The sequence below is a fragment of the Grammomys surdaster genome, unplaced genomic scaffold (assembly GCF_004785775.1).
Source record: "Grammomys surdaster isolate TR1022 unplaced genomic scaffold, NIH_TR_1.0 252, whole genome shotgun sequence".
Lineage (NCBI taxonomy): Eukaryota > Metazoa > Chordata > Mammalia > Rodentia > Muridae > Grammomys > Grammomys surdaster.
Window position 1 is genome coordinate 1482153 of NW_021604693.1, and position 22500 is coordinate 1504652.

At 43.7% G+C, this 22500-nt stretch overlaps 1 protein-coding gene and 1 long non-coding RNA gene across 2 annotated transcripts in view; both read left to right on the forward strand.

Annotated features, from left to right (window-relative positions):
• LOC114627300 (T-cell-interacting, activating receptor on myeloid cells protein 1-like) overlaps positions 1-6431 on the forward strand; it is a 14857-nt gene extending 8426 nt beyond the window's left edge. The window contains 5 exon segments of the mRNA XM_028775018.1: positions 301-591; positions 1066-1362; positions 2100-2162; positions 3030-3032; positions 6289-6431. Of these exon segments, the coding sequence (XP_028630851.1) occupies positions 301-591; positions 1066-1362; positions 2100-2162; positions 3030-3032; positions 6289-6431 (797 nt within the window).
• Positions 6432-18897: 12466 nt separating this feature from the next.
• Positions 18898-22500, forward strand: part of LOC114627298 — a 3990-nt gene continuing 387 nt past the window's right edge. Inside the window, exons 1-2 of the long non-coding RNA XR_003712355.1 lie at positions 18898-19006; positions 22190-22324. This is a non-coding gene — a long non-coding RNA (uncharacterized LOC114627298). The remainder of the gene's footprint in view (positions 19007-22189; positions 22325-22500) is intronic.

Consider the following 22500-nt stretch of genomic DNA (forward strand, 5'->3'; position numbering starts at 1 on the left):
TTATTTTATTTTATTTTATTTTATTTTATTTTATTTTATTTTATTTTATTTGAGACTAAGTCTTTCATTGGCTCCAAGGCCTGCCAATTAATCTAGACTAGCTGACCTGGAGATCCAGAGATCCATCTGTTTCACTTCCTTAGCAACGGGATTACAAGGATGTACTACCAAACCCTGATTTTTTTATTTTATTTTTTTTTTAAAAACTTCCAGAAGTCCAACTCCGGTTTTTGTGACTACATAACAAGCATGTTGCTATTTGAGCTATCTCAGATAAAGCTCGGGGCTGTTTCCTTCCAGGGCCTCTTCCCAAGCCCAGCCTCAGTGCCTGGCCCAGCACAGTGCTTCCCACCAAGAGCAAGGTGACAATGCAATGTAAGAGCCCTACCCCAAGTAAACACTTCATCCTCAAAAAGGAAGGTTTCATTTTGGATTTTATGAAGCCATATAATTTGACAGAGGAGACAGCTGATTTTTATATCACTGAGCTACGACAGAATGATGGCGAATACTACACCTGTGAATACTACAGCAAATGGTCCCACGACACACTGTCACAGCCCAGCGATGCCCTTTTCCTGTTGGTGACAGGTGAGGATTGTCTACCTCAGAGAGACGGACAGGGGGTGAGGGAGGGACTAGAAGAAGGGAGGAAGTAAAGGGCAGAATCGCCAGAACAAGAGTTAGAGGGGCAGGAATGTGGCTCCACCCAGGGGTTCTGGGAGCGGAAAATATCTCTGTCCTAGAGTCACAATAGACTGTGAGAGGGATGAGGTTCATAAGATCACTGCCACAAGAACAAAAATGAAAAAAGAAAACAACAAAACAAAAAAACTCGCCTGGAAGTGTTGGCACACGCCTTTGACCCCAGCACTCAGGAGGCAGAGGCAGGCGAATCTGTGAGTTTGAGGCCAGCTTTGTCTACAGATCAAGTCCCGGGACAACCAGGGCTACATCGAGAAACCCGGTTCTTGAAAAAGCAAACAAACAAACAAACAAAAGAACAAGAATAAGCACAGAACCCACAGATTCTTCCCTTGAGCTCAGAGCCTCTTTCTCTTCCAGGGTACTTACCTAAGCCCTCCTTCCAAGCCCACCACAGGGGCACAGTGACTGCAGGAAGCAAGGTGACTTTGCAGTGCCAGAAAGCAAGCAGTGTCCTCGGACCCATACGGTTTGCGTTGCTGAAGGTGGGACTCTCAACTCCTGTGCAGATGAGGAGTTCAACAGGAATGGTGTTAGACTTCTCTCTTCAGAACGTGACAGCCAGAGACTCCGGGCAATACAGCTGTGTTTACTATCAGGCAAAGGCTCCCTATCGAGCCTCAGGTCCCAGCAATCTCCTTGAGATCTCTGTGATAGGTAAGGTTTTGTGTAATTTTGTGACCCTGTGTGTGTGTGTGTGTGTGTGTGTGTGTGTATTGGGTGCAGGGTGCGGGGGTTGTCCAGTGTGGGGGTTGTTGTAGTTAGCAGACATGTTTTATTTAGCTATGCAATATTTATAGTTTTATTGATTATTCTTTTTTAAGCTTTATTTGTTTTATTTATGAGTACACTGTAGCTGTCCTCAGATACACCGGAAGAAGCCGTCAGATCCGGTTATAGATGGTTGTGAGCTACCATGTGGTTGCTGGGAGTGGAACTCAGGACCTCTGGAAGAGCAGTCAGTGCTCTTAACTGCTGAGCCGTCTCTCTAGCCCTTGTTATTATTATTTTGAGACAAGGACTCACTATGTAGTCCTGGCCCGGTCTTGTAAGTCACTACGTAGACCAAGCTAGCCTCAAATTCACAGAGATCTGCCTGCTGTTGCCTCACAATGCTAGGTCTGAAGGAGTGCACTGCTACTCTGGCTTATTATTTTAATTAAACTTTCAGGTTAGTATAAAGTGAATATTAATGGGATTTAGAATCAGCAAGAAAGCCAGCCTCTGGGCTTGTCCATGGCGGATTATCTAGATTAGGTTATGAGGTAGGAAGACTCATCCTAGGCATAGGTGGTACCATCAAAGGGCTGGGATTCTCAGACTAGATACAAAGGTTAAAGTGAACCGAGCCCTAGTACTTATCTCTTTCTCTCCTTCCCGACTGTGGATGCAAGGAGACCTTCTGCCTTGAGATCCTCCTGCCCCAACTTTCCCACCACAACCGCCAGCACACTCACGCAGAGAGTCTAAACAAACCCTTCCTTCGGTTGCTTTAGTGAGGTTGCTTTTGTGTGATCACTAACACAGTCAGCACACAAGGCAATGAGTTTCATCAGTGTGACTCTACAAGGGATTTATTCTCCTTGCCGCCCACACTGCTCTTGTCATCCTCCACTGCCCCCAACTGCTTCCTCCTCGCCTCCCAGTTAGTCTCAATGTCTGCTATGTTGTTTCATTATGCACTTTTATCCCCCCCCCCAATTCTCATACCCACTTCTCATGATTCTCTCATCAGATAGAACAGAGCATCAGATCCCATTATAGATGGTTTAGTGACCCCCATATATAAATACACACACGCTCAGAGAGAGAGAGAGAGAGAGAGAGAGAGAGAGAGAGAGAGAGAGAGAGGCACATATACATATCATTTTAAATCTAGGCTCTACATTTGAAAGAAAACATGATATTTATCTTTCTGAATCTAGTTTATTTTATTTAACACAATGGCCTCCAGCAGACACCGTGATTTTGATTTCTTTCCTGACTGCATAAAATTCTGTTATGTACACACACATCACATTTGATGGACCTCTAGGCTGGTTTACTCTCCTGGCCATTGTGAATAAGGAAGCAGTAGATATGAATGAGCAGGCATCTCTTTGGTACATTGGCCTAAGGTATATACCTCCAGGTATATACCAAGGAGTAATATAGCTGGGTTGTATGGTGGTCTTATTGTCAACTTTTCCGAGAAACCATATTGATTTCTGTACAAGTTTACACTACCACCAGTGATGTTAAGGATGCCTCTCACCCCACATCGTCACCAGCATTTGTTGATACTCTTTCAACCATAATGATTGTGATAAGGTAGAATCTCATAGCTAGTTTTTCTTTTTTAAAAATTTTAAATTTTTTATATTTAAATTTTATTTATGTATTTTAGGTATACGGGTGCTCTATTTGCCTGTGTGCGTACCTAACAGAAGAGGCATCAGATAGAAGAGGGCATCAGATCCCATTACAGATGGTTGTGAGCCACTATATGGTTGCTGGGAATTGAACTCAGCAGCCAGTGCTCTCAACTTCAGGGCCAGTTTTTGGATTACGAGACAAAGTTTCTTTGTTTAAACAGTTCTGGCTGTCTTGGAATTCACTTTGTAGAGCAGGCTGGCTTCGAATTCACAGAGATCTGCCTCCCGAATGCTGGGATTAAAGGCATGCACCACCACGCCCAGCCTCATAGGAGGTTTAATTAGCATTTCTCTGAACACCTTTTCTTCTGTTTAACAGCCTTTTGTGTTTCTGGCTCTGAGAACTGTTAGTTCTTTGGATCATTTAATGTGCTATCAAAGAGTTTTTCAGTGAGTCCTTGCCTCTGTCTATTATCCTGAAGTGTTTTCTGTCTAGCAGTGTCAAAGCATCTGGTCTAAGGTCTTTAATGTATTTAGAACTGATTTTTGCACAGGGTGAGAGATGTGGATCTACTTTTGTCTTCAACATGCAGACTTCAATGTTCCCAGAATGATTTGTTAAAGAGGATGTCTTTTCTATAATTTTTGTTTGTTTGTTTGCTTGTTTGTTTTTCAGACAAAGTTTTCACTCTGTAGCCCAGGCTGGCCCAGAAGCCACAGAGATCTGTCTGCCTCTGCCCTTAGAGCACTGGAATTAAAAATGTACACCACCATACCTGGCTGCAATGCATGTTTTTTTTTAAATGTTTTATTTATTTATTCTTATTCTATATGTACCTGTGTTTTACCTGTATGTATGTCTGTGTTGGGGTGTCGAATTCCCATGGACATGGAGTTACAGACAGTTGTGCCCTGCCATGTGGGTGCTGGGATTTGAACTTGGATCCTTTAGGAAGAGCAGTCAGTACACTTAACCACTGAGCCATCTCTCCAGACCTTGCTATGTGTGTTTTTGACCACTCTGTAAGAATTAGGTGAATCACGCCACGTGGCTGATTTCTATTCTATTTGACTGCTCTATATGTCTGTTTTACACTAGTGCCACACTGGCTTTTGTGGGTTTGTTGCTGTTGCTAGGACTGTAATATAATTTGAGATTGGGTATCATGATGCTTCCAACATAGCCTTTTCTGCTAAGGATCGGTTTTGCTATTCTAAGTCTTGTGTGCTCTCATATGAGGTTTACTGTTGTTTCTTCTAGTACTGTGAAGAATGTCATTAAGATTTTAAGAAAGATTGCATCAAATCTGTGGATTGCTTTAGGTAATCTAGCCATTTTAACAATATGAATTCTGCCTGTCCATGAGCAGGAGAGGTCTTTCCACCCTCTAGTGTCTTCTGTCTTTGGTGCCTTAATGTTTTCTCTGTGGAGGCCTTTGATCTCCTACACCTCTTCATATACATAGACATAGACATGTAAACAATTATAAGTGGGCTTTCTCTTTGATATCGTTCCTTTACGGTTTTAATCTCCAAAACTATCCAAAGTTTCCTTCGAGAATGTTGCCCTCTTAAATGCCACACGCCTTGCTTGTAAATTCTCCTTTTTGCCCTTGAGACTTTCTGTTAGATAAGAAAGCCTGTGTGGTCAGTAATGAGTGCTGAAGAATGACTTCCCTATGTAGTAGTGATGTTACCTGCCTTGCCCTGGGGTCCTGTGACCAGGCCAGCTCAGTCAGTCAACAGGTTCTCCAGTACAGGAGTGAGGATTAAAAAGAAAAACAGATGATTAGACAATATTGCAGCATGACCCCAGCCAGTTCTGAGGCTGAAGGCTGAGGAGGGTTTATTTTTTCTCAATTTTCTTTTAAACCATTTTAATTACATGCAAGTATTTAGGTCAGTTCTAGGTTGAGGAACCAGCAATATAATAGATGCAAATAGTCAAAAAGCAAACAAGGCAATAAACAAAATCCCGTGATCACTCTCAAGATCACTGTTTCTAAGGGTTATCAGGATGACAAAAATATCTGAACCTACTTCCCAGTCCTAGCCTGCAGTCATATTAACGCCTGATGCCTACTTCTTTGTTCTAGCCGAAGACTTAGATTCCTGACTGAAATTACTTCTCTGTTTTAGCCTAAAATTAGATCCCTGCCTGAACTTACTTCCCTGTCATGGCCCAATGTCAGATTTCGGCCTAAAGCCCATTTCCTTGTCTTCGGTCAATGTCAGATTCCTGCCAAGTGGTCCCACAAGCTCTCCACAGTCTTGCCTGCAGGTAACCTTGTTGTAGATGCATTTCGTTATGAATGCATCTTTGAGATGAGGTGATTCATGTGCAGGCTACTTTAAGGACAGATCACTGTCAAGCATTCCATCAGCACCTCTTCCTCCTCCCCTCCTTCTTCCTCCCCCCTTCATTTTCCCTCCTCTTTATTCTGCTTTTAGGGTGTGTGTGTGTGTGTGTGTGTGTGTGTGTTCCTGTGTATAAGTGCAGGCACTCATGCCAAGGTTCTTGTGTCAAGGTCAGAAGACAACCTTGGCTAGTATTAGTTCTTGCTTTCGGTCTTATTTGAGACAACGGTCTCTTGCCGTTCACGGCTGCAGACGCCAAGCTAACTAGGCCACAAGCTTCTTTGGAATCTCCTCTTATCTCACTGAAGTGCATATGGGTTTTAGAAGCACACTACGGTGTTCAGCTTTATGTGGGGTTCTGGGGGTTCAGGCACTTTGTCCACTTAATCATTTCCCTTGTCTTTTACAACATGATTCAACAGCTCCTCTTGAGTGAAGGGGAGATACAGAGTGAACCTGACTTTCCTCTGTTAGGTTCCAATTCTCTGAAGCTCACTGCCAACACAGCATGTTGCGGTCTGAGGACATGCTGACCTGCCACTGATTTCTGTGTTCTGTAGATCTATGTGTCAGTCTTTCTCCTTTGATCTATGTGTTGTGCCTAAGATTAACTCCTAATACGTCCAGGGAGAGGAGAAAGGGAAGAGAGCAGAGGCAGAAATGAGGTAAAGCCAAACAAAGGGGGGAAAGCTGAGGCAGAACTGAACACAAAGAAAATTAGGTAAAGGAATACCCATTTCAACTCATCATTAAATCTTTAGAGAACACAGGCCAGGATCCAAGCCAGACTTACGGGAGTTAGATTTGGTCCATCTCTCTGTGAAGGAGGGATGCCCTCTGTGGCTCATGATGAGTGTCTTCTCCCTTTCAGAGCCCCTGGATACCATGACAGAAGGCTACACCATGGGTAACCTCATCCGGGTTGTTGTGGTTGCTGTAATCGTGCTGACAGTGGGAGGCTTTCTGGTTGAAGCCTGGCATAGTGAGCGGCTGTCTCCAAATAGACCCTGGTAAAATAATTGAACACTCCTTTTTGCTTGTTTGTTTTTTTTTTCAAGACAGAGAGTTTTCTTTCTTTCCTTTGTTGTGTTTGAATTCTTTCTTTTTATTATTATTACTCTTTAATATCTTTTTTTTTAATAGTCCAGTAGTTATCCTCCTCCTGGTCTACTCTCTGATAGTTCCTCATCCCATTCCTCCTCCCCATCTCCAAGAGGATGTCCCCACCACCTCCACCCAAGACCTCCCCACTCCCTGGGGCCTCAAGTCTCTTGAGGGTTAGGTGCATCTTCTCTCACTGAGGCTAAACCCTGCAGTCCTCTGCTGAATATGTGTTGAGGGCCTCATATCAGCTAGTGTATGCTGCCTGGTTGGTGATCCAGTGTCTGAGAGATCTCAGGGGTCCAGGTTAGTTGAGACTGCTGGTCTTCCTATGGGGTCTCCTCTTCCTCAGCTTCTTCCAGCCTTTCCCTAATTCAACCACAGGGTTCCCTAGCTTCTGTCCATTGCTTGGGTGTAAGTATCTGCATCTGGCTCTTTCAGCTGCTTGTTGGAGGGGCAGCCATGTTAGGCTTCTGTTTGTAAGCACACCATAGCATCAGTAATAGTGCCAGGCCTTGGAGCCTCCCCTTGAGCTGGATCCCAGTTTTGGGCCAATCACTGGTCCTCCTTTCCAGACAGGGTTTCTTAGTGTAACCAGCCCTGGTTGGCCTGGACTTGCTTTGTAGACCAAGCTGGCCTTGAACTCATGGAGATCTGCCTGCCTCTGCCTCCAGAGTCGTGGAATTAAAGACATGCATGCCCCACCACAGCCAGCTAACACTCCATTTTAAAATGTAATTTGACTGTTGTGTAATTATGACTGTTTTCTTCTCCAGTTGACAAAGGTATAATTGGCAGTACAAATTGAGTGTATTTACTATGGACAAAGTAAGATCTTGACATATTTAATTTATAAATCAATGTCTATGTGTGTTTTGCCTGAATGTATGTCTATGTACCAGATGTATGTCTGTACCAATGTGCATGCCTGATGCCTTAGAGAGCAGAAAGAGGGTTTTGGATTCATATGTGATTGTGAACCACCATGTGGGTTCTGGGAATGGAATCAGGGTCCTCTACAAGAGTATCCAGTACTTTTAACCACTGAGTCATCTCTCCAGCCCTGACATATTGAATTTTTATGTGTCAATTATACTTCAATCACCCTAGGAAAAAATAATTAAGTAATCAATTATGTTCTGAATAAGGAATTTCATCAGTCATGAAATGGCTGCTACAAACCTACCTTCCAATACAGAGCTACTTTTGTGGCAAACTTTAACTGTCCCATTTACCCTCGTTATTTATAGTTATAGGGTACTATGCCGTACCTTAAATCAATGTGAGTTCATCTAAAAAACAGGTCCCACCCAATGGTGTCACAGGTGTCTCCACATAGACACACAGGAAGATTCTTTTCACCACAGGGTAGTGATAAGAAACAGGGGTTGGGGCTGGAAAGATGGCTCAGCGGTTAAGAGCACTGACTGCTCTTCCAGAGGTCCTGAGTTCAAGTCCCAGCAACCACAGGGTGGCTCACAACCATCTGTAATGGGATCCAATGACCTCTTCTGGTGTGTCTGAAGACAGCTACGGTGTCCTCATATAAATGAAATAAATAAATCTTAAAGAAGAAACAGGAGCTAGAAAGATGGTTCAGTGATTAAGCACACATGTTGTTTTTACGGAGGAGTGGCATTCGGTTCCCAGCACCCACATCATGGCAGCAACTGCCTGCTACTCCAGGTCCTGTGAAGTGGAAACTGTAATTTCTTTGGAAAGTTATGTCAAATGATGTTTTGCCGGGGCACACAGGTGAAAGGATGTCTTGCTAAAGCAAACCGAAGACTGTTCCTGAAGCAGACACAGGTGAAAGGGTGTTTGAATATAGTAAACATGTGAAAGGGTGCTTGGTGAAGGAATATAAATATGACTCCGTAGACAGTGGGAGAGATGCACTGAGCCTTGGTTTGGTTTGCTCCACCTCGCTGATCTTCGCTAAACACACACACATGTATTGGTTTTCCTTACATAGTGGTGTTGAGCTCAACTTGTGAGAATGCTGCCATTGAGAGAAACTTGCCCAAGAACTGCTCATGAGGTTCCTGCAGCATCTCGAGGCTTCCACTGCCTTGCCTTAGGTTGGCTGGCGAGCCTGGTGGTTTCTTCAGGATTGAACTGCAGTTACTGGTTCGTGCCTTGTGTCTGCTTGCCAAAAGGATTGGTCTGCAGCTGCTGAGTCGTATTTGGTGTTTGCTACGGGACTGAACTGTTGAGAAAGAAGATCAAACTCTCCCCCAAAGAACTATTGCTGATTAGATCCACTTCCCATATGTCAGTTCAAGGCCAGCCTGGTCTACAGAGTGAGTTCCAGGCAACCAGTGCTACATGAAGAACCCTGTCTTGAAAACAAATAAATAAAGAAAGAAAGAAAGAAAGAAAGAAAGAAAGAAAGAAAGAAAGTTTATTTTTTAATATTTTATTTTTGTTTAATTATATGTATAAAATTAATTTATATATGTATAATTACATGTGTGTATGTGTATTTGTGTGTGGGTATGTGCATGGGAGAGCAGGTGCTCAAAGACCCCTAAAGCTGTTAGGTCCCCTAAAGCTGGAGTTACAGGCAGTTGTGAGCCACCTGACTTGGGTGCTGGGACTGGAACTCAGGTTCTTTGGAAGAGAGACATCTGCTCCCTTTTTTTTTTTGTAAAGATTATTGTTACCCTTTTTCTAAGACCTATTTATTTTAGGTATGAGTATACTGTTGCTGTTTTCAGACAAACCAGAAGAGGGCATCAGATCCCAATACAGATGGTTGTGAGCCATCATGTGGTTGATGAGAATTGAACTCAGGACCTCTGGAAAACCAGCCAGTGCTCTTAACCACTGAGCCAGCTCTCCAGCCCTTAAAGTGAATAATCTTAAAAGGAAGACAAGAAGTTAAGAGGGAGATACAAGGAATTTGAGAAGCTGTATTATATGATCAAGATACATTGTATACCTTGATGAAATGTTCAAAGAAAACAAATTTCATAAGGATAGAACATAATCTGCTTAAAGGCATGACTGTTATAGAATAAGCAGACTAAAATAACCAGAAGAGAATGATAATACAAGTGTAACACCAGAAAAAGAAAGAAAAAAAGGAAGGACGGGTGTGATGGATAGATAGGAGGAGTGTGAATGCAGGAGGGGGACTAGTTTGGAAAGAAGGGGCCGGTGGAGTAGAAAGTAGGGACGAATGTGACCACAGGATACCATATGCAAGCATGAAATTGTCCATATGAACAAATTAAAATGGAAAACATCTCAGGTGGGATTTTAGTTAAGGAGGTTAGGTCCCAGGGCTTCACATGGACTGAGGGAGATGTTATCATTCAAGGCTTCTTGCGTCCTGGGTCAGTGCAGGAAGGAAATTGTGCAAACAGCTATGCAGGCAACCCTAGTGTCAGGGCAAAGTTTCAGCCTGCAGGTTCCAGGGACAAAGTGGGGCCAGGAGAGAACTGTGGGAGCCTTCTGCCTCTTCTTCCTGAGAGCGGAAGACTGGATCTTGACTTGGGGATAAGGGAAGCAATGGACATAGATTTCATATACCTGCTTTGCCTGGGTGAGTCTCCAAGGCTGTGACAATTGTTTGGCTATGTGAGAAAACCTCCCAGTTGGGGGGGGGGGTCAAGGTGGCGACTATGGAAATGCACAAATGAGTCTTTGTATGGGAGTGAGAGGCAGGGGTGAGGTGGGAGTGGAGGTAGGCGGCAGGGACGTCCCGAGTACATCAGTACCAGTGCCACACCTAAAAGACCCTGTTAACTGCAAGAAGTGCAAGTTCCATGGAGTCTCTGCGTCTCCTTTCTGGGCCCCACAATCTTGCTTAGTCATGCCACTAGATTAGAAAGTGGTTGAGGCGTAGGAACTGCCAGTCACAGAGCTAAGGGTGTATGATGCAGATACAGATTTTTCCAACCGTCCACATCCTTGAGTTCATTTTAAAACCCTGGGTTTGAACCTAACGTCTTGGAACTGGCCTCAGAACCTGAAGGTGGGATTATTGGTTTGGATATATTACACAGCAGCTCCTCTTTGCGAGACCTCTAGTTCCTACCTGGCGCAAGAGCAGGGGTAGGGCATGTGTGGCCGGGTGACAATCAAACAGCCGCATCTGCCCTGTTCCTCATTTTCTACTCACCGCCTTCCCCTTAGGCCAGTGTTCTCCTCTCTGTGTATGCCTTATAGGGAGAGTCTCCATCCGCAGTAGCTCCAAACCTCTGGCCATGGGACAGGGTAAACAGTTCCTCCAAGAAATACCTCTTACATTCTGTGTTGCTTTTCTGGGGCTGCTGTACCCAAGTGCCACCAACCTGTTGGTTTAAAACAAAGGAAAATGATTTTCTGTGTTCCACGAGCCCCAGAGATCATTGATTCCTTTGGAAGGGAGATCCTGCTCCGTGTGTCTCTTGTAGCTTTTGTAGCTTCTGGTGGCAACTGGCAATGTGTTTGGGGGCATTGCTTGTTGTTGCTATTGTTTTACATTTTTAAATTATATTTTTAAGAGACAGGGTGTCTTGTAAGGGTTTATATTGCACTGAAGAGACACCATGACCACAGCAACTCTTATTTAAAAAAACATATTGGAATTTTATTGGCTTGCAGGTCCAGAGGCTTAGTCCATTGTCATAATGGCAGGAAGCACGGGAACAGACAGGCAGACATGGTGCAGGAGAGGTAGTTGAGAGTTCTACATCTGGATCAGCAGGCAGCAGGAAGAGAGAAAGATGGGGTGGGACACTAGGCCTGGCTTGAGCATTTGAACTGTCAAAGCCCACTCCAGTGACACAGTTTCTCCAACAAGGCCACATGTCCTAATCCTTTCAAATAAGACCACTCCCTAAGAGCCTGTGGGGACCATTTTCATTCAAACTACTACACAGGATTTCGAAAAGTAAATGGGGCTGGCCTGGAATCTACAGAGATCCACCTGCCTCTACCTCCTGAGTCTTCAGGCTTGGTGACAATCATGCTTACCTGCTAGGCCATCTCATTAGCCCCACGGTTGTTTTTGTTTGTTTGTTTGTTTGTTTTTAAAAGATTTGTTTATTTTATGCAAATAAGTATACTGTTGCTGTCCTCAGACAAACCAGAAGAGAACATCAGATCCCATTACAGATGGTTGTGAGCCATCATGTGGTTGCTAGGAATTGAACACAGGACAATCAGTGTTCTTAACCCCTGAGCCGTCCCTCCAGCTCCCTGTTTTTGTTTGTTTTGTTTTTATACAAATTTTTTTTATCTGGTCCTGTCTGGCCTGCAACTTGTTATGTAGACCCAGTTGTCTTCAAATATTAGACAGTCCCCTAACTCAGTCTCTGAAGGGCTGGGATTACAGGCCTGTGTCACCATGCCGAGCTCTGTGGACGTTCTATGATCTATGGATACAACCCTGCCTAAATCTTTATGCTTTCCCTGTCTGTATCTCTTTATCTCTTCGGAGTGATACCAGTTTAGTCCAGGATAGCTTTATCATAGCCTAGCAACACTTGCAAAAACTAAACATGACTACTTCCTAATAAACATGATTTATTTACTTATTTCTAAATTATTTATTTAGTTTTATGTGTGGGTGTTTTGTTTATATGTGTATCTGTGCACTGTAGGTATGTACTGTCTTTGGAGGTTAGAAGAGGGCACTGAATGCCTTAGAACTGATGTTCCAGTTGGTTGTGAGCTGCCCCCTGGGTGTTGGATATGGAACCCTAGTCCTTTTCAAGAGCAGTCAGCGCTCTTAATGTCTGAGCCATCTCTCCAGCCCCATGTACATGATTTAAACGATGAAAGCACAAATCAGCCCTTAATACTGTCCTTCCCCCATGGCTATAGCTGTTCCAGGTAAGGAGCTGTGGTGTTAGACGGGCTAGTCCAACTCTGTTGGCAGGCTTTTCTCTCCCTTCCTTCAGGCAGAACCTCAGTATCCCAGGCTGCCCTTGACCTTGCCATGGAGACAAGGATGATCTTGAACTTTGTATCCTCTTGCTTCTACCACCAAAGTGCTGATATTTGCCACAATACCTGGTTTAGGCAGTTCTGGAACTCAAACCCAGGCCCTGTACATGCCAGACAAGCACTCTACCAGCTGAGATACATTTCCAGTCTGGGAAATTTCACAGATTTCTTCTGATCTGTGTGGGCACTAAGCATGCAGATGGTACACAGACATTCATGCAAGCCAAGTAGCCATACACATTTTAAAATGTACATGGATGTTTGTTTGTTTGTTTGTTTGTTTATAGACATAGTTTCTCTGTGTAGCACTGGCTATCCTGGAACTTATTCTATAGACCAGGCTGGCCTCAAATTTAGAGACCTGCCTGCTTCTGCCTCCTGAGTTCTGGGATTAAAGGCATATACCACTTACTGCCTGCCTCTCTCTATATATGGATTTTAAATGAGAAAAATAAGGCCAGAAAGATGACTTAGTGGGCAAAGGCACTTGACATTCAAGTGTAACTACAGAGTTTAATTCCTGAGCATTAGTCTCATGATGGAGGAGAACCAAATCCCGAAAGCTGATAACTACATCCATGCCATGGTACATATTCACTTGGATATTCTCATAAGCACATACATACATCATATACACACACTAGTACATGATAAAGCTGAGTGGTGGTAATGAATGACTTTAAGCCCAGCATGTGGAAAGCAGAGGCAGGCAGATCTCTGTTAGTTCAAGGCCAGCCTGGTCTACAGAGTAAGTTCCAGGACAGCCAGGGACACATAGAGAAAACTCTGTCTGAAGTTTGGGGGGATTCCTGAATGGAAGGGTGAGGAACTCCTGAGGTTCTATCCCTAGCTGAAAAGCTAATTACTGCTTAGGGAAGGAGAACCAGTTTGGTTTAGGGGTGCAACCAGAAGTAGGTTTCCATCTCACTGGATGACCTGTAACTATAGACATATGGACAACACTAATCGAACTCAGTGAGTTAAGAAAGAGAAAGAGTGGGCTGGAGAGATGGGTCAGCAGTTAAGAGCACTGATTGCTCTTCCAGAGGTCCTGAGTTCAATTCCCAGCAACCACATGGTGGCTCACAACCATCTGTAATGAGATCCAATGCTCTCTTCTGGTGTGTCTGAAGACAGTGACAGTGTACTCACATACATAAAGTCTTTACAAATATATTTTTTAAAAAAGGAAGAGAAAGATAGATAGATAAGTAGATGTGGGTCTAGAGGGAGTTAAAGGGGAGAATGGGGGTAAATGATTTTAAGATATATTGTATATAGCCAGGCAGTGATGGCGCACGCCTTTAATCCCAGCACTTGGGAGGCAGAGGCAGGCAGATTTCTGAGTTCGAGGCTAGCCTGGTCTACAGAGTTCCAGGACAGCCAGGGCTACACAGAGAAACCCTGTCTCGAAAAAAAAAAAAAACAAACAAAAAAAAAAACAGAACAAAACAAACAAAGATATATTGTATACGCATGTGAAAATTTCAAGAAATAAATATTTATATAAAATATATGTGAGTGTGGAGAGATAGCTCATGTTAAAACTACTGACTGCCTTTCCAGAGGACCAGGGATTTAATCCCAACAGCCACATGGTGGCTCCTGTCTGTAACTCCAGTTCAGTAACCCCTCCAGCAAGGCACACCCCTTAATCCTTCCCACATAGTTCCACCAACTAGAGACTAAGTATTTGAATATATGAGCCTATGGATTCCATTCTTGTTCAAACCACCACAGTGAATGAGCTTTCAAAACTGTAGAACTACAGAGGCCCAGACAGAGCCCTGTTTTCAGAACCTAAGTTCTCCAGCTTTGGGCTTCATCTTACTTCTGGTAAACTTTTGATATTGAAATCTTTATAAACATTTGTGTTCGGGGGCTGGAGAGATGGCTCAGTGGTTAAGAGCACTGACTGCTCTTCCAGAGGTCCTGAGTTCAAATCCCAGCAACCACATGGTGGCTCACAACCATCCATAATGAGATTAGATGCCCTATTCTGGTGTGTCCGAAGACAGCGACAGTGTACTCATAAATAAAATAATAAATAAATATTAAAAAAAAACATTTGTGTTCACTTTATATACATATACATATATATGTATACATATATACATATATATATACATACATATACATACACATGCACATATACACATATACATATATACATACATATATATACACATACACACATACACACATACACACACACACACACACACACACACACACACACACACACATATATATATATATATATATATATTGGAGACAGGGTTTCTCTGTGTAGCCCTGGCTGTTGTGGAAGTCATTCTGTAGACCAGGCTGGCCTTGAACTCAGAGATCTGCCTGTCTCTGCCTCCCAAGTGCTGGATTTAAAGGTACATGCCAGCATTGTCTATCAAAGGTGCTGGAGTTTTAACTGGCTTGGTCTTGTGCTGACCACTGCTGTAGATTCAGACAACTCTCCACTCGAGAGAGGGTAAAAATACTTAAGTTACATTGATTTTTAAACAGTTACTGAGGTGAGCGTCACAGAACATTAAACCAGACACTTGAAAATCTACCCAGCAGGGACAGTTGGTATATTCATAGTGTTGTGCAGCCACCACTTCTTTCTAGTGCCAAGATCTTGCCATCACCCCACAGAAACACCCTGCTCATTAAGCTCCCCACACCTCCTGTTCCTGGCATCTACTAACAAGCTTTCTCTCTCTGGATTTACATATTCTGGATAAGGTATGAAACAAAATGACACAATGTGTAGTCCTTGGTCGCTTGCTTTTAGTTAGTATTTTTTTTTCCAGTTCATTCTCCTTCCTCTACTTCCCAAGGGCAGAGATCACAGCGCAAATTAATGCCCACTCTATATGGAACTTGGGGTAGAATCTAGTGTTTTGTGTATGACAGGTGAACACCCTACCAACTGACTTAGATTCCCTAGCCCTGGATCAAGGTCTGTCTTGGTTAGTGTTAATTGCCAATTTGACACAGCCTAGAGTCACCTGAGAGGAAAGCTCCACTAAGGAATTGCCTAGGTCGACTTGGGCATGTCTGTGGGGGATTGTCTTCATTATTAATTTATGCAGGAGGGCCTAGTCCACTGTAGGCGACACCATCCCTAGTCAGGTGGGCCTGGGTTACATAAAACAGCCAGCTAAGTATGAACCCGGGTGAATGAGTGAGCCGGCAAGCAATCCCTCAGTGGTTTCTGTCTCTAAGTTCCCGCCCTCTTTTCCCTCAGTGATGGACTGTAAGCTAAATAAACCCTTTCTTCTCTAAACTGCTTTCGACAGGAGTCTTTTTTTACCACAGCAACAGAATGAAACTGGAACTGACTAGAATTCAAACAAATAGCTATCACTCCAGACAAGACACTGACAAGAGGTCAAAGACATGATTCTGTTACTGGTGGTCTGTCTGGACCAGGTATTTCCAAGTTTGAGACGTTTTGTTCAAATAGCTGGAGACATATAAACAAATGGTAAAGTAGCAAGGGGTTTTATTCAGAAGCAAAGAGAAAACAGGTCAGATACACTGTAAGAGCACAGCAGGCTACTTGACCTAGAGGGCTCAAGAACCCATGGTCACCTCCTGGAGCTTTCCTTTGTGGGTCTAGAAGGAAGAGCTGGTTGCTAGGGCTCCAGATGTAGGTGGACTCTTGGATTTGATTGATCAGCTTGGATCTGGAAGCCTTTGTTCGCTGCACATGTCTTTACCCATGATGCACCTGATTTTAGTCATGCACTGGTATAATATTACTATTATTTTAAATTAGTCATTAATATTGCTAAATTACAGGAATTTCCCCCTAAACACTTATTCAAAGGACATATTTTGACTTACTTCATATATACCCCAAACCTCTTGACCCATCTCACTTCGTTTCAGGAAAAGTTTTGTGATGCTTTTTGGCCACAAAAGAAAAGTTACCAAGCAGTTGTTAGGAAGGAACGACCTAATGCTTATTTGGAGCCAAGTGTATGTTTGTATGTGGTGGAGGTCTCAGGTTGATACATATATTGTATGGGAAATTGTGTGTATATTAATTACTCTAGCCAAGTGGCGTCCTGTGTTGCTCAACTATCTCTACAACTTTCCTATCTGAATTCCACCCAAGTCTGTCTTGGTAAACCAGTGAATCTTACTGGGAGGATAAGAGATTACTTATAAAAACTGGGCTAATGTAGTCAGCTACGTCATGAAAAAGCTGATCCTAGCATAAGCCACAACTCCTAAAAGCGGCATTGCATTCCTTGAACTGCCTGAAAATTCTGTGGACTGAAGAGTCTCTTACAGCAATAGTGATTGCCTTTCTAACCCCCGGGGGAAGGTCTTGTGAATATCCTGAGCTTGGAAACCTTCAGGAGCCTTGCGGGTTTTGTTTACTTCCTGAGCCTTGTGAGTTTCGTTCACTCCTCCAGTTTTATACTCTCCTTCTCAGCGAGGGGGCAGTGTTTCAAGTCAGGGGAAACACAGCTATTGAGCAGTGTCTCACTGAGGTTTCTCTTCCAGGGCTGTGTCTGTGCTACGGAGATGAGGACGCGAAGGGTGAGTTTCCTCTCACGTGACCTCTGAGAGTTCTCCTGTGCCACGGTCCGTAACCTTCTCCTTCTGTAGCAGCTGTAAAATGTTACAGCTCTGAAGGGAAAAGGTATCCTGGCGGTCAGGAACCAAGGAACACTACAAAGTCACACTGCACAACAAACCTCACACAAGAGATGTATTGGGACAGACACAAGAGTGTGGCTGCCCCTGCTCAGGTGTGGAGTATCAGAAAACTGAGTGGGAGGTAGACTTTATATCAGGTTTCTTGGGTGACAGAATGGTCCAGGGTGGGGATTGGTGAGATTTCAAGTCCCGAATTTGAGGCAAGCGGAGACAAAGCAACTTCAGGGAGAAAGGGTTTGTTTTGTCTTACCGTTTGAAGTTGCAGCCCATCCTGGTGGGGAAGTCATAGCCACAGGAGCTTGAGGCAACAGATCACACTCCATCAATAGTCAAGTATTAGAGAATGGTCAGATGAGATGGTTCACTGAATAAAGGCAGTTGCTGCCAAGACTGACAACCTGGAATCCACACAATAGGAAAGAATCAACTCCCAAAAGTTGTCTTCTGACTTCCATATACACATTGTAGCACACATGCATCTCATACAAATGCGCGTGCACGCACATACACACACACACACACACTAAAATTTTATTTTATTTTATTTTATTTTATTTTATTTTATTTACATGTGAATGTACCATGTGTGCAGTACCAAAAGGAGCCAGAAGAGGGCATTAGATCCCCTGGAGCTGGAGTTACAGGCAATTGTGAACTGTTACTTGGGTGCTGGAACCCAACCTGGTTCTCTTCAAGAGCAGTCAATGCTCTTAACCTTGACCCATATTTCCATCCCTAAAATTAAACAAAAAGAATAAAATAATTTTAAAATATTTTAAATTGTGTTTATGCATATGTGTTTGTGTACATGAATGCAGGTGCCTTTGTAAGCCAGAGGTGTCAGATGCCCTGGAGCTGGAGTTAAAGGTTATTAAGCATGCCTGACATGGGTCCTCTGGAATGTTCTTAGCCATAAAGCCATTCCTCGAGCCTTAAGAAAGGATATTTTAAGAATGAGAGACCAGCCGTGGTGGCACACGCCTTTAATCCCAGCACTTGGGAGGCAGAGGCAGGCAGATTTCTGAGTTCGAGGCCAGCCTGGTCTACAGAGTGAGTTCCAGGACAGCCCGGGCTATACAGAGAAACCCTGTCTCAAAAAACCAAAAAAGAAAAAAAAAAAAAAAAAGAATGAGCGACCAATGAATCCTTACGCTCAGATCACTTTCCCCTTAAAAATATTCTTACATTTATTTATGTACATGGATTTGTGAGATGTGAACATGTCACACCATGTGTATGGAGGTCAGAGGATTTTGAGTCAGTGTTCTCCTCTCACAAATGTGAGTTTGGGGTATCAAACTCAGATTGTCAGGCTTGGCAGTGAACACTTTTATCCACTAAGCTCTCCTTCTAACCCTCTTCATTTTATGCAATTGAAGACCACAGCCTAGGGAATGTTTCCACCCATGGTGGATGGTTCTTTCCATATCAATTTAGTCAACATAGAGTCTCACAGGCAAAATACCTGTCTCCCTGTTAATTATAGATCCCATTAAAGCGCTAATTGAGATTAACCATCACACCTTTAATCCTCAGAATCCTAGAAGGGGTTCACTGAGATGAAGAATCAATCAACTCTGAATTCTTTTCAGAGGAACTTCCCAGGCCTTCCATCAGTGCCTGGCCCAGCTCTGTGGTCAAGTGCAAGAGTAACGTCACTCTCCGATGCGGGACTCATTTCCAGAATGTTACAGTCACTCTGGGAAGGTTGCACAACTCTCAGTATCAGCAACAGAAGAAGTCACTGGGAAAGGAAGCTGAGTTCCACCTCACTAACCTGCAGCCTGAAGATGCTGGGGGCTATTTCTGTACCTACAGAACAGCAGCCTCCCTCAAGTCAGGACAGAGTCAGCACTTAGAGTTGGTGGTCACAGGTGAGCAGACAGCAGCCTCAGACCTGCTCCTTGTATGTTTTAAAATTACAGTTATTTATTTATCATGTGTGTCCATGTGTACATATGCATGCCACAAGCATGTGTGAAGAGGTCAGAGGAAAATTTGTGGCACTTGCTTTTCTCCTTCACTGTGTGGGTCTGGGGATCAAACTCAGGTGGTTATATTTAACAATGAATACCTTCACCCATTGAGCAAACCCTCCAGGTCCTTGAATTTTTAAAAATCTTTTTATGTGTACATATGATGTGTGTGTGTGTGTGTGTGTGTGTGTGACAGAGAGAGAGAGAGAGAGAGAGAGAGAGAGAGAGAGAGAGACTGGGTGCAAGGGTGCCATGGCATATATATGGAGATTAGAGGACAACCTTGGATGTTGGTCCTCACCTCTGGCCTTGTTTGAGGCAGGGTCTCCTTTTTGTATTGTTGCTGTGAACTCCAGGCTAGCTAGCTTGAGAGCTTTTAGGGTCTCCACCTCCCATCTCACTGGGATTACAAAACTCAGGTTCTTTTTTTTTTTTTAATTGTTTTATTATTTACATTTCAAATGTTTCCCTCTTCCCAATAGATACCCAACAGGTACCAAACCCAGGGCTTTGTGCATGATAGTCAGTCAGCAAACTGCACAGCATCCTTAGTCCCAGTGAACATCCGTTTATTTGCCTTACAGTTTGTGTGGGTCAGGAGGGAATGCAGCTTAGTTGAGTTTTCAGCTTTGGGTCACACAAGGCTGCAATCAAGTTTTCATTCAGGGCTGAGTCTTCATGTGGAAGCTGGATTGGTATAGAGTCTTTTCTTTGGTGCTTATTTAGGGGGGTTCTTCAACAATAGCATCCTATCATAGGGGCGACAGTTCAACATTCTGCTGTATTTTTGTACTTGTTTGTAAGAAGCAAGGTCTGAACATCTGCTCTCGAGGGCAGAGGAATGCACAGCTGACTGCCAGAAGGACGTTGAGGCTCATGGGGCTACTTGGAGTCTGTCCATCACAGTTCGGGGCAGAAACACCCAACCACAATGACAATGAGCCTTTGGGAGAGAGAACAGGAAAGGCCACTATCAAAAGGTGTTCTGCAATGGAGGAATGACCTAGAAAGGGGAACAGGGAAAGAGAGGGTAGAATAGAAGACGTTGGAAGATGACCTAGAACTTGGGCTCTTTTCTAGTTTCATTCCTATTGCTGTGATAATCCCTGACACACACACACACACGCACACACACACACAGAGACACACACCCAAAAAAACAGAAACAAAAACAAGCAAACAACAACCACCAAAATCTCCAACGATTTAGGGAAGAGCTTATTTGGCTTTACAACTTTAGATTACAGCCCATCCTTGAAGGAAATCAAGGCAGGAAGTTAAGGCAGCTAGTCACGTCCTCAGTCAAGAACTCACAGTTCCACAGTCAAGAGCAGAGAGAGAACGAATGCCCTCAAGCCTACTGCTCAGCTCTTACGCAATTCAGGACCCAAGCATAGGGAATGGTGCTACCCACTAGGCTGGATCTTCCCATATCAGTGACCATAAGAGTCTACTTCTCACCCCATGCCCACAGGTCAACATGGACTAGAGCAGTGGTTCTCAACCTTCCTAGTGCTGCAACACTTTAAAACAGTTTCGCATGTTGTGCTGACCTCCCAACTATAAAATTATTTTTGTCGCTACTTCATAACCGTGATTTTGCTACTGTTATGAATCATATCGTAAATATTTTTCAAGTTAGATGTTTGCCAAAGCCGGGTGGTGGTGGCGCACGCCTTTAATCCCAGCACTTGGGAGGCAGAGGCAGACAGATCTCTGAGTTCAAGGCAGCCTGGTCTACAGAGTGAGTTCCAGGACAGCCAGGGCTACACAGAGAAACCCTGTCTTGAAAAACAAAAAACAAAAACAAAAAAAGATGTTTGCCAAAGGGTCAGGACCCACAGGTCAAAAATTACATTTCTAGACATTCCTGCAATACTCTCTTCCCAGGTGATTCTAGATTGTGTCAAATTGTCAATTAAAACTAATCATCACAGGTGTTTAAACTGATCATGGATTTTGTCCAACAGAACAGGACTCCACTGGTAGCACTGGAACACGAAAATGAGGTGATTTGTTTATATGTCTTAAGGGTTCAGGATTTTGGAGCATGTTTTTGGAGGAGACACAAGATGATATTAGTTACTGTGTTTTAGAGAGTGGAATGCTTTCTCTTTTACTTAAAATCTATTTAATTGACAAAGATTGCACTCTAGATGCACACTGTGTAATGATTATTACAAACGGAACACATCCCTCGACACCCATGCTGTGCCTCAGACTCCCACAAATTGATCACATTATGAACGAACATTGAACATTTCCCATCGTTCTGTTCTGTACATTGTGGAGAGCGATCTATGATAGTTATGTTTTCTGCTTTGAATGAGTGAGCTTATTAAATAATAAATAAGGAGAAGGACTCGGCAATGAAGAAGAGAGAGAGAGAGACAGAGAGAGACAGGAATTGAATACTCAAAAACATGCTGATGCCTGTCTTTAATCACAACACTCAGAGGCAGGTGAATCTCTGTGAGTTTCAGGCCAGCCAGGGGTACGTAGTGAGACTCTGTTTCAACAACAACAACAACAACAACCAAACTGATAGCAAAACATCCAGTGATAAGCCTGGAAGCAGAGAGCTTGGGCCATAAGTAGGGTGGATTATAACCTCATGGCCCTGCTTCAGCTGGTCAGACCCCTTGTCCAAAAGATCCTGCCACTTCCAAGCCAGTGCCATCAGTGTGGTAACTGGGCTTTCTGGCTCTTGGCTTTTGTTTTGTTTTTATTTTCAGGCAGGGTTTCCCTACACACTTGAGGCTAGCCTGGAACTATACAGCAAGACTGGGCGTGAACTCAAAATCCTCCCACTTCTGACTGGAATGCTGGGATTCTGGGCCTGAGCCGCCACACTAAGCTTGTGTGGAGCCTCTTAACCATTCTGCTAAACTGTATCAGTGTGCTGGGGAAGCGACAGATTCCGTGCTTGGATTTTAATAAATGATAACGTTTATGGCTGGATGTGAGACGCTTCCTTGGAGTTCCCAGGTGTGAGGCTCTGCTCAGCCCCTCCGAGTATTCTGACATGTGCTCTCGGTGAAATCTCATGACATGGCTGCCATTTCTATCTCCCCCATGCAGATGGAGTGGGAGGAGGTGGAGGACATTGCCCCAGACCGTCAGACAGCAAGCGCATCTTCCTGACCGCCTTCAGTTGCCTCAGCATCTGTCTTCTCTTTGTCTCCATCTTCTTTATCTACAGATGCACACGGCAAGGTGAGTTCAGAGGAGTTATCCGTGCTCGGGAGGGAGCGGCAAGAGAAAGATTCAAATACGTGTGGATCTGGTGGTGCACGCCTTGAATCTCAGCACTCCAGAGGCAGAGGTAGGCGGATCTCTGTGAGTTCAAGGCCAGCCTGGTCCACACAATGAGTTCATGATCAGCTAGGGCT